Below are 16,163 nucleotides of genomic sequence, written 5' to 3'. Positions count from 1 at the left end.
TGAGTATTGATGTTTGTAAACTACTTCACAACTCCTTGCTGAAAGGCCCTAGAGGAGCTCAAACTATTTCACAATAGCACATTGCAAATGACCATCATACAGGGTTTCCTTGTACACTACTGGCAGCTTTAGTAACACACAGATCTGGCAGAAGAGAAATAAGCAAGCACAGCAAAGGAGAAAGCTGTTTCTAGTTCCTGCTGCTTGGAGGATTGCCAGAAGTCCTTCTGCCATGTTTCACTTCCCCAGAAAATTTAAGTCAGCATTCTCCTCCGTTAGGCACCCCATCAACACCATAATGTGCATATGTACATAAGCATCACTTACCTGAAATTAAAGGCAGCCAACAGTAGCAAAGCAGATGAAGTCCCACAGCATACAGGTATCCCATTCTGTGCAACGGCCTCCATCATCTTACAGCCTCCAGACTGTTCCAGAGCAGACCAATATCCTGGTGTTGCCATGCTGGTCTCTCAGCACTGCCACAGATCCTAGCAACTGGAAGCCTCCTCACACCAAAAAACCCTTACCAAAGGAGCCACGTGGCTCCCAGTATCACAAACTGACCTAGATTCCTTACTGCATCTGTCGAGCATTGATACTACATATGCTAGACAGCAGGAAGAACTCTGGGGAGAACCTAAGGCCCTGTATTCTGCAGGAGGCACCTCAGTCATAGGAACTCAGCTAGAGTAGAGTGAGTTCAGGGAAGAGCTGTCTTTTTCTTGGGCTCGCAGTGTCCTCCACAACTTCCAGAAGCAATGCAATTTCTCTGTGAAAGTAAACTGGGAGCACGAGCCAGAACACAGCACAATTCTCTCCATGCTATTACAGCAAGAGGACCCCACCTGCTCCTATAAATACGGACTGCTGATGGCCTTGGCAGCACCTGGGGCTGATCTTGCTGCAGCCCTTGCAGCTGGTGCAATTGATTGGAGATCCTTAAAACACTGAATAGTTCTGCTCTCAAGTACCTCTCCTGCTGTGCCCTCACAGACCTCCAGAAAGTCCTAAGAAACTTGTGTGTGCCACAGGACAGATAAGTCTGTAGCTTTTCGGGGGACCAAAGGCATGCGCCACCAGTGCCTGGTACGGGTGGACAAGTAGCAGCAATGTCTGGTATTTGTGTGGGACAGACTGTCCCTTCAGGCCTGGGGAAGGAGATTTCACTCAACTAAAATCACCTCTCCAGTAATAGACCTCAGCTGAGGCAAGATGCCAGGTCGGCCATGTTGAGAAAGGCCAGAGCCCAGACCTGCAAGCATGAATTGGTGCATCTGCAGGCCACTCAGGTAGCCCAGATCTCAAGGACACCACTGTAGCACGTTTGTGTTTTTTTGTTTTGCAGTCCAACATTTAGACACATCCTCATTAAAAGCCCCAATGTATTTTTCCATCCTCATCTTTTCCTGTATTACAAGTGAGGATGTTAAAACCTGGAGCTTCTCAGGCTGCTTCACACAGAGAGAGTGCCAGGTGTTCTATGCTGGGCAACAGTTGGGTAATGGTGAACAAACGACTGTATTCCTCTTTACCAGTTTGCTCTGCACTATCAGTAAATACACCCGGGGTGTGCACTCCAGTGGCGGCAGAGGGCTCAGGCCTGCCCAACCTCCGCACCCTGCAGCGAGCATGGGGCTGCTGCTGCTGACGTGTGGCAGCAACTGGATCTTCTGCAGTTTTCTTCCCTCAGGAATCTTGTTTCCATCCCTCTGGTCCACCCAGAGGTTATCTGGAGTTATGCCTCAGCAGGTGCCGACTGACAAGAAAGACAACCTGTCCGTGTTCGGTAGTGAGTCCTCACCACAGGACTGTGCATGGGGAATTATAACTGCTGCCGTGAGGGTGCCAGAGGCTGGAGGCAGGAAGGCAGGAGCAGGGCATGCAGCGCCCTCCATTAGGTCTGTAAGTCTGACTCTGGTTCCCTTCTCCACCAGAAAGACTCATCCCACCAGGAGTTAAGGAGACGCAGGTTCTCAGCTGCCCTGTACTCCAGAACTGGATATGCGACTCGGATGATTCTTTGCCTCACCGTCCTGTGAAATGCACTTTATTTATACGAAATCATATAAAATGTAGCTAAGGCAGCTCCAACATGCTACAACAAAGGATTTATCTTCTTTGGACAATTGCATGTGGCTTCCCTGTACATCCTGAAGACTTCACAGCCGTACATATTTATGCAAAACCAAAACCAGGATGGTGAAAACCTCCTTCATTTGCACAGAGAAGATCCCAGCACCTCTCCATCACCGTGCCATGCTGTTGGGACGCACAGGTGTGGCTGCAGCTAACAGAAGGCCATGCCACTGGAGCCAGCACCTGCATGGGATAATCAGCTCCAACGCGGTCTCTTCCGTTTCCAATTGCTATTTTAAGAAGATGCCCTCAAAGCAGAGCACCATTTCAAAGGGTTTTGGCTTCCAGAGAGTAGAACAGCAAATGCATGTGGTTGCCAAAGTGCTGCCTCTGGCTTAGTCCAAGCGAGGGAAGAGAAACAGCAATGCTGCTCTGCGGGGCACCTCTGCTTCACACGCTGTCCTCCAGCTCAAAACCAAGCGCCAACAAACCCACAAGAAGAGCCACGTCCATTTTGGAACCTCTAATTTTTAAATATAACATTTTATTGCTTAGATGGTTTGATACAGAACAACTTTTATTTTGAATTTGGAAGTACTGTACAACTGAATAAAAAGAGGAATAAAAGTACCAAAACAAATGTGTGATTCTCTGTTCATGTGGCATAAACCAGTCTTGTACACAATTCGTAGCAGCAGTTTAAGTTCCCTTTAGAAAAATATGAATTCTACATATTTATTACTGTTTCCTGCATGGGATGAAATCACTAGGATTAACCTTCCTTTGTGGGGAGAGAAGAGAGAAAGGAGACACACAGAGGAGAGAGAAAATTACGAATCATTCTGAAAATGGAATCAGTCTCACATAGCCCCGAAAAGTTATTTCAGAATTGCCTCAAACAAGGTGGTTTTGTTGTATTTTTTTTAGCTTTTTTTTTTTCTTTTTTCTTTATTTCTTTTTGCGCTTTCACAGTCAAGTGCTCAATGTAGTGATTGAATTATCTCCACGTTAAGTCCATTGCAACTCAGGCAAAAGAATTTCAGAAGATCCTTTTCTGTTTGTTTTATGTAAAAGCCCTGAGAGAGGAAAAAAAAAAATAAAAAAAAAATAAAAAGATCCAAACAAAAATCGTATAGAGACAAATTAGCTGAACATGCAAACTAAAGCCTAAGATTCACCCATAGTTTAAACACATTATAAATTTCACAGTTTAATATTGGGGGAGGAGGGGAAACAAAAAACCCAACAACAGCAACAGTTCTCAGTCAAACTCAACTAATAAAAATGTCAATAAGATGTGGCAAGACCTTATACTCTACTAGGATACAGATAAAGGCTAAATAAAGCTTTAACTCAATAGTGATTATTGCTAGCAGATGTCCCGGCAGGCTGCTGGGAATTCATTACGTGCTACATCGTTCTGCAGCATATAGTTTAGTAATGGCTTCTCCCCCACAGTATTGCGCAGTTTAGTGTGGAGAGTTGCAAAAACAAAAACAACAAAAAACAAATTAAAAAAAACCAAAAACAACCCAGATAAAACGAATAAACCAAAAAAAAAAAAACAAACCAAAATAACAAACGACGAGAACCAAAAAAATACCCCAAATAATAATAATTATTATTATTATAATTATAATAGTAATAAGGATTTAAGGGATGCGTGAACTGGTTTCCATTAAGTAGAATGCACCTGGGTAGTGAATTTAGTGAATCATTGGTTCTGACTGACTCTCTGGCGTTAGCTTCGTTTCTGAACGGGTTCAAACATCCCTATTTAACAAACAACAACAAAGCAAAAAATAGAAATCACATATACCTCAACCATTTTTTTCTTATTCTATCTGCAAGAATATTACTCAAGAAAGTTTCTCTTCCTTTGAATTCCAGACAGTTACATTTCAGTCTCCAGAAACTTTCGGAGAATTTTTAATATAGATATAGCTATATATAGATATATATTATATAATATAGCATGGGTCCGAGGCCCACGTCCTCCATGTCTGATGAAAGCAGGAAAAGCGGATCTGCGGGGCGGGGAGATCACAGTGCGGGTTGGGGCTGAGTGGTGGCATAGCACAGTGAGGCTCCGGCATCGCTATTATGGCTCTGTCTGTCCCAGAGGTCATGACTGAAGGACAATTAACAAACAACAACAACAAGAACAACAACAACAAAAACGCCGCCCGCTCCTAGAAGCGTGCAGCTACAGTAGGAGACATTTCCTTTAACCCCTTCAACACTGGCGGCTGGAGCATCACCTGTTGCCGGCAACAGGAGCCATGCGGAGAAATCCCAGCTCCCAGCATTAAAGGGGTTAAATTACTGATATGAAATTTAGACGCACACCTCAAGTCTTCAAGCATCAACCCCAAAAATCTCAGGAAGAATTTCTATTTATTATTATTTTTTTTTTTTCCTTTTTCTTTTTAATTTAATTAATTAATTTATTTTTTAACATGTCTTATATCTGTAGTTTTATCACCAGTAGTATTTTCTTGCTCCGGAACATGACGGTAAGTAGCAAGACGACGGTAAGGCTCGCATTTCTCTCTTGCTCGCTTTCGACTGGAAGACTGAGTCCCTTGGCTCCGAAGGAAGGCGTGCTGCCGCCGGGTGACGGCACGGAGACGGCCGTCCTCGGGCACGTGCACCACGAGCAGCGGGGCGTCCCCTGCACGGCTGTGATGACAGCCTGCTGGCCTCTGATTGACTCTCCGGTCAGAGGAAGGGTTTCGATTAAAGTACAGTAGAAGAGCTGCAACATAGGAGGAGGAGTTGGTGAAAGCTTGAAGTCAAAACATGTAAAGAGGGGATCCAAGCTGCGTTACACGTCTGCGTGGGCAAATATTGCCCATTGGTTTCTGCTGACTGCAGAGACAAGCAAACTGATGAATTTATAAAATAATTATAAAATAATAATAATAATATACTGAAGCAAATCAAACATATATAACAGCGGGTGCATAATTTCCATAGGTCACGTTGCTGTGTAACTCTTCTCTGCATACGCACTCAGTCCACGACGGCCAGAAGAAAAACCCTAGTATCTAGAACACCATTTCTAACGCTGAAAAGTGGAAACAAGTATGAGGTTGAAATTCTTTGCGCTTCCTGCTTTTGGCTCCAACCACTTTGAACACCTTCGGCTGCCACGCTGCTAATGCCTGGAACAGGCTTAATGCTCCACCGTGTGGCAAATGCGAGAACATCTACTGAGAAAACAACACCCGACATCTCGCCTGCGTTTCCTCTGACTGTTCCGTATGAAATTCACATAAATTGCTTCCAGTTATTGGCTGTGGTATCCAAGGGCCTCCCACCCCACTGCCCCGTTTCCAGCTCAGAGAACAAACACAGAGACTATCAGATATACAAGACCAAGCTCACACACACCAATACAAAAGGTAACATTAATGCTTAAATGAAAAAGGTCCTCTCCAAATAATTCATTAAAATATTAAAAAAAATCATTTTTGAAAAAAAAAAAAAAAAAATCTATGATACCAAAAGATCTAATAAAGTAGTAAGGCACTCAAATCAGTATATACTGTAGTCTCTTGCATTATTATACTGAAAGGCATATGGCACTGCATCCAGTCTGCCATACTCTCCCCACAGCTGTAGGTCACTCTTCTGAAACGAGACCCTGGAAACCTTGCTCTGCTGGCTTCAGTTTGTGTGCTGGGATGGGCCCAGCCTCCTCGCAAGTCATTCTACCCCCAAGAGCTGAGGCGTGCTGTCTGCAGAGGCAAGAATGTGATTCATGGGAGACTTTTTGTTGTGCATCTCCAGCAAGTCTTGAATGAAACCCGGCGGTCTCTCTAGCTCGGAGCTACCCCGAGGCTCCTGGTCTTTCGTGGGCTGCTTCTGTGCGCTCTTGGCGGGCTCCACGAGGCCAGCACCGGCTCCGCTTGGCCTCTCCTCTTCACAGGGCACATCCTTGGCCGCGCCGACCAGGGACTCCTTTCGGCTTCTGGTGCCGGATGGGTGGCTGCCAACAATCCCCGCGGAGTCGCACTCGTTTTCTGAGATGGGGTTGGTGCCACTGTGGCTGGACTCATTTTCGCTGTCTTCCCCACACCTCGACTGGGTCTCCTCCTTGTCGCTCTCCTTCCCGTGGTTTCGAGTATTTTTGACTTTCTGGTGTATGCGCTGGTGACGAACCAGGCTGTGCTTCAGAGTGAAGGTCCGTTCACAGGTTTGACATTTGTATGGTCTCTCGCCTGCAAGAGAATGAAAATGGGAGGTCAGCCATAAGGTTACAAACACACCTCCCTCTTGTTGCAAGCAGCTTAAGATTCCCCACGCTGGAAGCTCAGTACTTTCATCAAACTTTGGTGTTCCTTCTATGCGGTCTTTTTGCTTCTGTATTATTGTGCTATGCAAGCAGATATAAAGGCCTTGGGGCCCCTGTCACTCCAGAAATACAGATGGGTTCTGTCCCTTTGTAACTTGATAAGATTGGAGTACACTGTGCACTGGTGTCCAGTAGAGCTTTATAGTCCTGTGGTTCTGATGTGCCAGGCTACTGAACCCACACAGTCCAGTTAATCTGATTTTCCCTTTCCTGCACCTGGCTGGAGGCAGCAACCCTCTAGGATCAAAGTAGGCTTTCCATCCCACCTCCTCAAATCATCTCCATAGTCACACAGTAAAACCACAGGGTAGCACATGGTGTACCTACTGCATCTTCTCCGTTGGCCCTGCACTAGGGAGGGAGGAAGACCACGAGCCCCAGGTGCTTGTTAGCATCCCATCTACACAGCCCACCATGGGGGCTCCGAGTTACAGGTCCTGCCACACGCAGAGAGAGTGGATTTGAGATAGGAGGACACTGCCTACAGACCTGTGGTCAGCAGGGCTTAATAAGTGAACCAAACTGAATAGCACATAAGAGAATATCACCTTCTCCCAGATACTGGCAGATGAGTTATTTACCTAAATCAAAGAGAAGCTGTCATGAACTGCTCTTAACAAACAACTGCTACTCTTTTTGCAAAGCAGAAGGACAGCACTGCTGTTTCAAAATGTAAAGAGCAACTGAAGGAGCCAGATTTATTAGGCATTCACAGGACAACAGAGGTGTCTGTCAGCAGTGGTCAATGTTTACTGACCAAATGAAAGACACAGAATCATAAAATCATAAAGGTTGCAAATGCCCACTAACCATGTCCCTCAGTGCCACATCCACACATTTCCTGAATACCTCCACCCCCTGGGCAGCCTGTGCCACTGTCTCACCACTCTTTCTGAGAGGAAATTTTTCTCAATATCCAAACTGAACCTCCTGGTGCAACTTAAGGCCTTTCCTCTGATCCTACCCCTATTATCTGAGAGAAAAGGCCAACCCCTACCTCGCTATAGCCTCCTTTAAGGGAGTTATAGAAAGCATGTGCCTTGGGATGCTGTTAAAATTCTGTTGATGCTCTTCAGCCTGCTGGAGCTCTATTCCTATTTCTGAAACACTTGAAAGCTCTTACAGAGACCTTGTCACACCTGTGCAAGAAACGCTACTCTCCAGACAAAATTTTTCCACTCACTTTGCATCCCAAGGCCTCAGAGCAGCTGCAGATCAGATCCTATGCTGTAATCTGCTCTCAGAACCATTTTTTGCATCTGAAATGTTTCAACTGTTTCCTTAGCATAAGCTCCTTGAAAAACAAACGCCTCTGCTGACAAAATTGCCCCCAGACCCTGGCCAAGTACAGTGCCCCAAGGTACTTGCTACATGCCACCACTGCCATGCCAGCACTAAAGAACCAAAGGTCCCACCCTGACAGCTTTATCCCGTGTTTCTGGTTGCCATTGCTAAAGACTTCTCAGTGGTGCAATTCCATCAGGACATCACCAGTGTGGAGTTAAGCCAGTCCTGCTGTCCGTGGGAAGCATGACACTTCTGAGCCAAGTTTCTCCTTGCTGCTGACAGAGGACAGGGCTCCACTCCTGAAGCTCCAGCCAGGAGCTTTTCTGGTCAGCTGCCTTTGCCCATCCCCAAACAGGGCAGCTCTGCAACTCACCCTGTGACTGGGACCCCAGAGCCCCCCAGAACTACATGCCAGGGTGAAGGAAATCCATTCAGCAGGCACACAGTGTGCCAGGGGTTCCTTACACACTTTAGAGCGCCTCAGAAGTTCCTCCTCTGAGAAGAAGTATTCTAAAAAGTATTCCAAAAACTTTCTATATTCATCTTGAATCAAGCATGGTTAAAACCAAAGTATAGGCAATATTACACAAAGACAGCACTCTGCCATGTATCTGAGTGGATGGGAGGGAGACAGGAAGGAGGAAGGTCAACCAGTGTTGAGCCAACCACAGCTCTGAGGCAAAATCTGCATTTGAAAACACATTATATAAACAGAGGTGGCGTTTAAATTCATTACATTTGAAGAACTGACCCAGGTTTCTATTCTATTCTAACCTATTCTATGTTTCCCTATGACACTGACATTGTTCAGAGTCAAATAAGAAAGAGAAACAAACAGCAAAAAAAATCAGATGTATCGATATGGTTTGTGCATCTCAGCATGCAACATGGGATAGGAATGGGAATGGGAATGGTATGGGAGTCTCAGGCACACAACAGTGTATCATTTAAGTCTAGTTTTAGATACTGTAATCTTCCTGAATCCTCTGAACTAGTATGAAAACAGCCACAAGAGTGGGGTCCATCCCTTGTTTCACTCAAGCTTTGAATCCTCAATACTGGATGGAAACAGGTCATCTTTGAACTTCAGAAGTCAATTCCCAAGGTAGAAAGTTTTGCTAAGGCACTAGTCTTTAGTGTGGTTTATTAAGCACCCTCTTCAATTACAGCACAAATATTTTTGTAACCAAAGTTAATCACAAAGATATCATCTTCAGCAGAAAGCATTTCAAAATACATGAAATGTCAAACTGCTCCATTTTCCCGCATCAGAACCGCTGAGAACTCTGAGAGAGTAACTCTGAGAGGTAAAATACATCATTAGTGAGGATGCACGACTAATTCACTCTTGAGCTAGCTAGCTCATGACTTCACCTTCTTCTCAATGCACTGCTGAAATTTATTGCATAAAGCAATCGCTAGTACTTTAATTACTGAGTAATCAGACAAAGATTTTACTACCTATACTCCACATTGTCTGCCAAAGGAAGAGAAGAATGCAGACTGTAGCTGTGCCTTTCACTCAAGCAGAAGGTCACATGTATCACCAAGTATACAATCAGTACAGGCCCAGATAATCAGACAAAACCACACACTCTCTCTAAACTTTCACTCAGAAATGAAGCCTTACATACTTCCATGTTTATCCACTGCTTATCAAAATACTGGGAAGAGGTATGGCCACACACATGTGATAGGAAGGGAGTGAGAAGCTGGACTGTGTGGAGGTCTGCATACTTGTCCTAACCTTCAAACACTGTAAGCAAACATGGGGGAAAGCCATTTGGGAGCTGAAGATAAGGTGGTGGTGTAACTACTCCTGCTCCTTTAATAGGTGCTTTACATGGCAGATCGGGGAAAAGATGACATCTCACAGCTACCTTTGGGACTAAAAGCAGTGTCTCCAACTTCATGCACTAGCAGTAATTGTGCACCTACAAAGATGCATCACTGTGGTGGCAGATCTGCTCATTATCTGCTCTGCCCTGAATTCTCCTCTTACCTGTATGAGACCGCATATGTCGTGTCAAATCTTGCAGAGACCAGAAACGCTTGTTGCACACAGTACAGACTTTCTTTCTTTTGTCTGCTTTTGCAGTACTCTTAGCCTCATCAGTCTTTGGTATTTTGTCATCACTGCTCTTCTCAGTGGACTTTCTCTCTGTGCCTTCCCCCTCAGAAATGCTTTCGCTCTCTTCATTCTCCTTTCCTGTCGCCTCACAGTCCAGAGGAGACTCCACTACCTTCAAGTCCATCGGAGACTCTTCCTGCTCAAGACTGGAGTCCTGCATCGAGGGAGCTCCTGCATCATCCTGGATGCTTTTGCTTTCATCCTCACTGCTCCTTTCATCTTTTCTGTCCTCACGAATGTGGGCCTTTTTGTGACGGCTAAGAGTGCCAGCAAACTTGAAGGTTTTGCCACAAACGTCACAGGCATGTTTCCTTTCAGTCTGAGAATTGCTGCCTGCACTCTGGTCATTCTCTGCCAGCTTGAAGTCCATTAATTTGCTGGCAAAATTGAGGTCAAGACTTTTGTTACTTACAGAATCTTCCTCAGGGCCCTCTTCATATTCATCTGCTTTTTCTTCGGCATCCTCTTCTGCTGGTGGGGAGTCAGCCTTTGGCTCCTCCTTGGGGCTGCACTCACTGCCTGGTAGCTCGCTGACTTCCTCTGGCTGCTCCTTCTCACAGGATGTCAGGTCCAAGACTTCACCCCCTGTAGCAGGCGCCTCCGCATCAGCCTGACTGTCTGCAAGCAAACAGAGAGAAGCTTTCAGTGGGACACTCTCCACTAACACACAACTACCAGCGGTGAGGATTCACAGACCCACAAGCAGTGCTGCCAATCAAGCGTCCGAACATCTGCCTCATCCTATCTATCACTCAGTAACTTACAGCTGAAAAGAGATCAAAACATCACAGAACCAATCAGAATGATGATTACAGATCTGTTAAAAAACAATTTATTTTCTAAAATAAACTCACACCCTTAGCAATTCCTTCAAGTGTGATGCAACTGGTTTTACCAAAGAAAAGCTTAGGTCTGCTACAAATATACTGCACCAGAGACACATGGATGTATTATCTGCAAACAGGTGTACAGAATACAGATATAGACTGACGTAGCATACGTCCTCGTGTTACTCTGATAAAATTGTAAGCAGTAGGAAATGTTTTCCAAAGGGAATATAAAGGCTTCATGCAACCAACTGGTACAATTAAATGTCAAAGGTTATCACAGGACGGGTAAAAAGCTGGCTATGTATCAGATAAGCAAAAGACGCTGAAGTTTGTCTACATGTTGGTCTCTGACCTCACCTGGAGACAAAACATTAAGCCAAGAAGCAGTAGCAGGAAGCATCCTTTGCTGTTTCACCAGCCCTCCAACAAAGGCAACACATGCCTAAGATGTCCACCTTACTGACATTCTCTGTTCCCCTATCAGTCTGCACCATTACCACCGCTAAAGACACGACACGTTCAAGCAACATAAAATGAGAAAGGCAAACAAAGGGGCAGAGCTGCACCTCTTCCAAGCTCCATACAAACACTGCAAGTATCTAAAGTGGAAATAAGCAGGACTGAATCTGGATACTCATGCTCACAATGCTACACGGCATGTAACTGCATCCCATGTGCTGCTTTCCAGCAATTGTTCCAGGACATGAGCTTAGCAAGGAAAGCTCAGACTTTCCTTGTGTTAAGTCCTTCCCCACCTCCTTCTTGTTGACAGTGTGTAGCTGAGGCAACAAGACTACACACTGTCACTGCAGCATTTATCTGCAAGCTGAACAGCTGCTTGGTAACTGCAGGGGTTTAGAAACTCCGGGTGAGCAGTTTAAGTCCTCCATCTGACATAGTACAACATGTGCATGTCCCTGCATTGCCCATATTTCCTATTATAGGACTTTTTTTGCAAGCAAGGAGTAATCACAGAAGGTATGAAGCTAGTTATCAGGCAAACTGAAGTTCAAATGTAGCCTTGCAAATAACTTGCATCGACCTCATTTTCTTAGAATCACCACAGAATCATCAAGGTTGGAAAAGACCTCCAAGATCATCACGTCCAACTGCAAGTGATAATCAGTGACCATTAAACAGATGTCAAGGCTAAGCAGCATTTCCAGATGGTGGACTATCACTTAATAGAGCATAATCCTTGACACACCTTTTCCAGGGAATTCTGATTGGGGTGGACTGGAGGAAAAGAGTGAACTGTCAAAAGAACAATCTCATCTTTTAATCAAAACACATCGGTTTATATTAACTAGTTTGCACAAAAGCTTTCAACAAAGTTCATTGCTCATCTTATTATCTATCTCCCCATTAAAACGTGCAACTATGCCCTAATCGGCGTATAATGCTGGAGAATTTGAGGGCATCTGGAAATAAAAGGTCACCTACAAGCACCCTTGTGCTTTTTGCATTTGCATTTGCATTTGAATTCTATGTTTTGACTCATTGCTTCTTGCCTGGATAAACTAAGGTAAAAAATTCAAATGAAGTTATTACAAACATCAGGAGGCATTTCTAAAAACCCAGCTGAAATCTCAACGTGTAATAATTAAGGAGCAGCACTGCTTTACAACTTGGAGAAATGTGAGACAGGCGTGGATGAGAAGCAGGGGGCACACACAGCATTCCCGGTAATGTGCAGGCAGCAGAGTCTGGTGGCTGATGTTGCAGGCAAGGCAGTGAAACCAGAACCCAAAGCCAGGCCGCGTCCATACAGGGGAAATGTTTGAAAAAACAAAACAAAACAAAACAGAGGAAGCACTCCTGTGGGTTTCTGGCCTGCTGCCTTCTTCCACACATGGCATTCTGGGGACTGGAACAGCACATCTGTGTCTCTCTGGAAATGCTTCAGCTTAGTCCAAGAGTTTGGATGAAAGGAAGGATTAATGACGAGAGATGTGACTCCATGCTGCTGCTGAAAGGGTTCTTGTCCTTGACCATGGCCACCCACTCTTACTTCAACCACAGTGGTGCTAACATTCACACACCACACACCAGCAAGCAATGTCTTTTTCACCTCAGCACATATTTGGGGTGAAATGTGGATTTGGGGTGCATGGAAATGAAGTGACCCCACAATCACTTCTCCAAGGGTAAAAAGAAGGGAAACCAGAGGATCTTCCTTCTCAGCAGCCCCTGGTTGCTGCTGTCAACAGCAGGTATTTGTGAACGATGGATGAAAAGACAAAATTGGCAAAGTGGATTGAGATACACAGATCTTCAAACAATGTCCATGGGAAGCACCTGCGTGGCTGCTGCATCCCAACAGTGGTGCTCACCCTCAACAAGATGAGCTGCATGAGTGAGGCCAGGAAACATTCCTGTGTGGAAACTGTGTGTAAGGCCAAAGGAAAACTGAAAACAGAACGAGAAGGAGGGCTTTACTGGGGAAGAGAGCAGGAAAGTATCTGAAGATGGAGAGAAGTACAAGCATGAAGAGTCCAGGATGGAGGGAGCTTCACTTCTGTCACACCAAGAGCCACATTCTGTAACTCCTTGCTGCCCAAATACAAGGCAGCAGACACAGAGCAAGATGACTCTTCAGACAGGAACTATTGGGAGCAATGTTCAGGAGGGGAATACAAACCAGAAGCATTCCAGGAGGGCAGTAAGAACCAGAGAAGGCCAGAAACTTAATGTTTTGTTTTAAAAACCCCAAACACAAAAGCCTTGGCAACTTTTAATCTCAACATATTGCGTACTGTGCATCATTTTCCACTTTTCCCTTCTTTCCCCCTAACTTTTCCTTGCTGTGCTTTAAGCATTTGTACAATGTATTATTATTTTTTCTTTTAAGAGGAAATTGTTCAATTAATTGTACTCAAACTCTGTCTCCTTTTTTCTCCCCTGTGCCCTTCCCACCTGTAGTTCCCTCCTTGTGTTGCTGTCTCACAATTACATTCTCATGTGGAAGAGAGATTGGGCCTTTTGGGACAGGTGATGTGGGTGGCGTTGCATTACCAGCACAGGCTAATGGGTGAGGATGACATTAAGATAAAAAAATACGAACCTTAACCACCAGCATTCAGAAAGGAAAAAGACCTCAGACACCAGCAGCATGGATACACATACTTTCTCTTCCAAAAACAGCTCATCGCAATAGAATGAACACTTCCAAAATTCAGTTATGGACTTGGCCAGGAATATCCTAAGGTGTGGGCTTGGGTGAGCGCTCTTCCTTCCCACCTGCACTAAGGAGACCTGCTGCCTTTCTTGTCAAGGAAGAGCTTCACAGACTCCTTATGAAACTGCATGCATATCACAAAATGGCAGCTTCTGACTAGTCGAGCTACTCTGTGGTTACCCCCAACCTGTGCAGTTGGTTTCACAGCTGGTGAAAAAGCAACCTGCTTTGCACAAAACCTGACTCTGGGGATGGGTGAGAACCAGCCCTGCTCTGCTGCAGACAAACTGGAAGAACAGCGCGGGGAGGTGTGTGGGAAAGGGGACTGTCGTGATGGTGGCCTCACTGGTGCCTGGTGTGGGGCTCCTCCCGCAAGGCCGGCACTGCTGCTTTTAATCTGTTTACAGGTCTCTTTGTAGAAAACCTTGCTGGCCACACAGAATGCTGTATGACACAGAGAAGGATCCTAACCAAGTCTTCAGATCAGAGCAAACACTGCTCCAAAGGGCCTGAGCTCTTTCAAATGGGTCACTCCTGTTTCCAGATCAGTGCCTCCATGATTTCATTTGTTTATCATGCTGTGCAGCCACACGTATTTGAAGCAGTGAGGAAGGCATGGTACAAAGGAAAGGTCTGCTGTTTCTGTCTCTTATTAATGCTGAAAATGCTCTCCAGTCTGCTTGTTACCCCGCAGATAAACTTGGAGAGGACAAGAGCAGAACTGCCCTCACCAAGGCCCCTGCCCACTGCCACTTTCTCAGCACCTGCATCTCAGTTTAGGCACTCCTAAACCTGAGTTTTAGGAGCCGAGCATGTGGCCCTGTCCCAGAGAAGCACAGTTTGAGTTGCTCCTCTGAGGTGAGGACACAAAGGTGTCAAGGTTTGATGGAGTCAGCTCTGACACAAAGCTAAAAACTTTGAGAGATGTAAGGAGGAGAGGGGAATCAGCAGGGAAGTAAGGCCCTGAAGAGGAAGGCAAGGAGAAGCTCCAGCTCAGCTGCTACCTCTTCAACGTCTGGGAAAGAAACAATCTTCTCAGGAGACATATTCATAAGCAAAACCTCAAGGACTCCATCTGAGAATGCAAAAACTTTTCCTCCTGCATGAAAGAAACCACTACATACTTGTAGCCAAGATCACTTTTTTTTCCTTCTAACTGTTGCAAGAAAAGCGTTTTGATGAAGCTTGCTTACAATTCCAGCCGAAGGTTTCAGTCAGCCCAGTCAGAACAGTCCACTTCATCTTTTACAGGTGGCAAGAATGAGAAGTAAACTGCTTTCCTGTATACACAAACACAACTGTCCGGGGAGACACTGAACATGGAAAGTTTCAGATAAAAGAGCAGATACAGATCAAGGCGGGGAGGCTGCTGGTTTGATTCTGTTTTCCTGTGTATGTCTTTCCCCTGGAACTAAGGCGGAATAGAGCATAGCTGGAGATGCTGCGGTGTTATTAGATAAAACAGGGTGCTGTAGTGGAAACAATTTTGTGACTTTAAAGCAGGTGTTTATTGCCAGACATTCCTGACATCCCCACAGAAGCATCAGAAAGCCCATCACATAAATAATGCTCAAAAGCAGAGCAGACAGAGCACTGGAAATAAATGTTGGACAAGCAATTGGCATTACCAGTCAGATGCGCTGACAACTTGCTATTTTCCCTTACTGTTTTACATTAACCGAAATAACCTCAGATTTTTTGGTCTTATTTTACAATAGACACAGCCACCACTAGGTGGAAGCAGCCCAGTAAGTTTGGCACTTTTTATGAACTGGTCACACAGTGCTGCTCCTACTTAAATCCACAACTTGGAGAACATCTTTTCAACCTGCGCGGTCAAGTTGCAAAAACATGGGGGCTACCTTTGTCCATTTTTATTGTAAACACACATTTTGCCACCTTTACTACATCGCATTACATCACACACAAGGTTAAATACTTAAACAGCCCACGGCTGGGGGAGCTTCAGCTGTTATGCGCATGAGTCTTGAAATAAAAGCATTAAAAGACAGATGACTTCTTAAAAGCGTGTAGGGAATTTGTGTACACCTTTGGGAAAAGGATCAATTCTGGAAAAGCAGACAGTTAAAACTGCAACCAAAACTCTGGAGAAGAGACATACAGCATCATGCTGTTTGCCTTTGACACAACCTATGGTCGCCTCCAAGACCTTCAAGTGAACAGTTCAAGTCACCAACACAAACAAAAGCACTCAGCACTAGTTCTGACTGCACCTAGCAGGTGGAAATCTGCACTGAACTGGGGGGAAAAAGCCCAGAGACCTTCAGTTCACAGTGA

At 45.1% G+C, this 16,163-nt stretch overlaps 1 protein-coding gene across 4 annotated transcripts in view; it reads right to left on the bottom strand.

Annotated features, from left to right (window-relative positions):
• Positions 1-3,649: 3,649 nt before the first annotated feature.
• The window catches only part of RREB1 (ras responsive element binding protein 1), a 121,038-nt gene continuing 108,524 nt past the window's right edge, over positions 3,650-16,163 (bottom strand). For 3 of the 4 annotated variants that reach the window (XM_042808904.1, XM_042808905.1, XM_042808906.1), the window contains exons 10-11: positions 9,729-10,475; positions 3,650-6,305 (exon numbers count right to left, since the gene is read on the bottom strand). In XM_042808904.1, coding sequence (XP_042664838.1) covers positions 5,791-6,305; positions 9,729-10,475 — 1,262 coding nt within the window. In that variant the 3' untranslated portion in view covers positions 3,650-5,790. The remainder of the gene's footprint in view (positions 6,306-9,728; positions 10,476-16,163) is intronic. The other variant, XM_042808907.1, reaches the window with a different exon arrangement.

The sequence above is a fragment of the Centrocercus urophasianus genome, unplaced genomic scaffold (genome assembly GCF_019232065.1).
Source record: "Centrocercus urophasianus isolate 14NV4802_14NV808 unplaced genomic scaffold, USGS_Curo_1.0 seq_11, whole genome shotgun sequence".
In the NCBI taxonomy this organism is placed as follows: domain Eukaryota; kingdom Metazoa; phylum Chordata; class Aves; order Galliformes; family Phasianidae; genus Centrocercus; species Centrocercus urophasianus.
The sequence above is the reverse complement of the archived record's forward strand: the minus strand, read 5'-3'. Positions and strand labels throughout refer to the sequence as shown.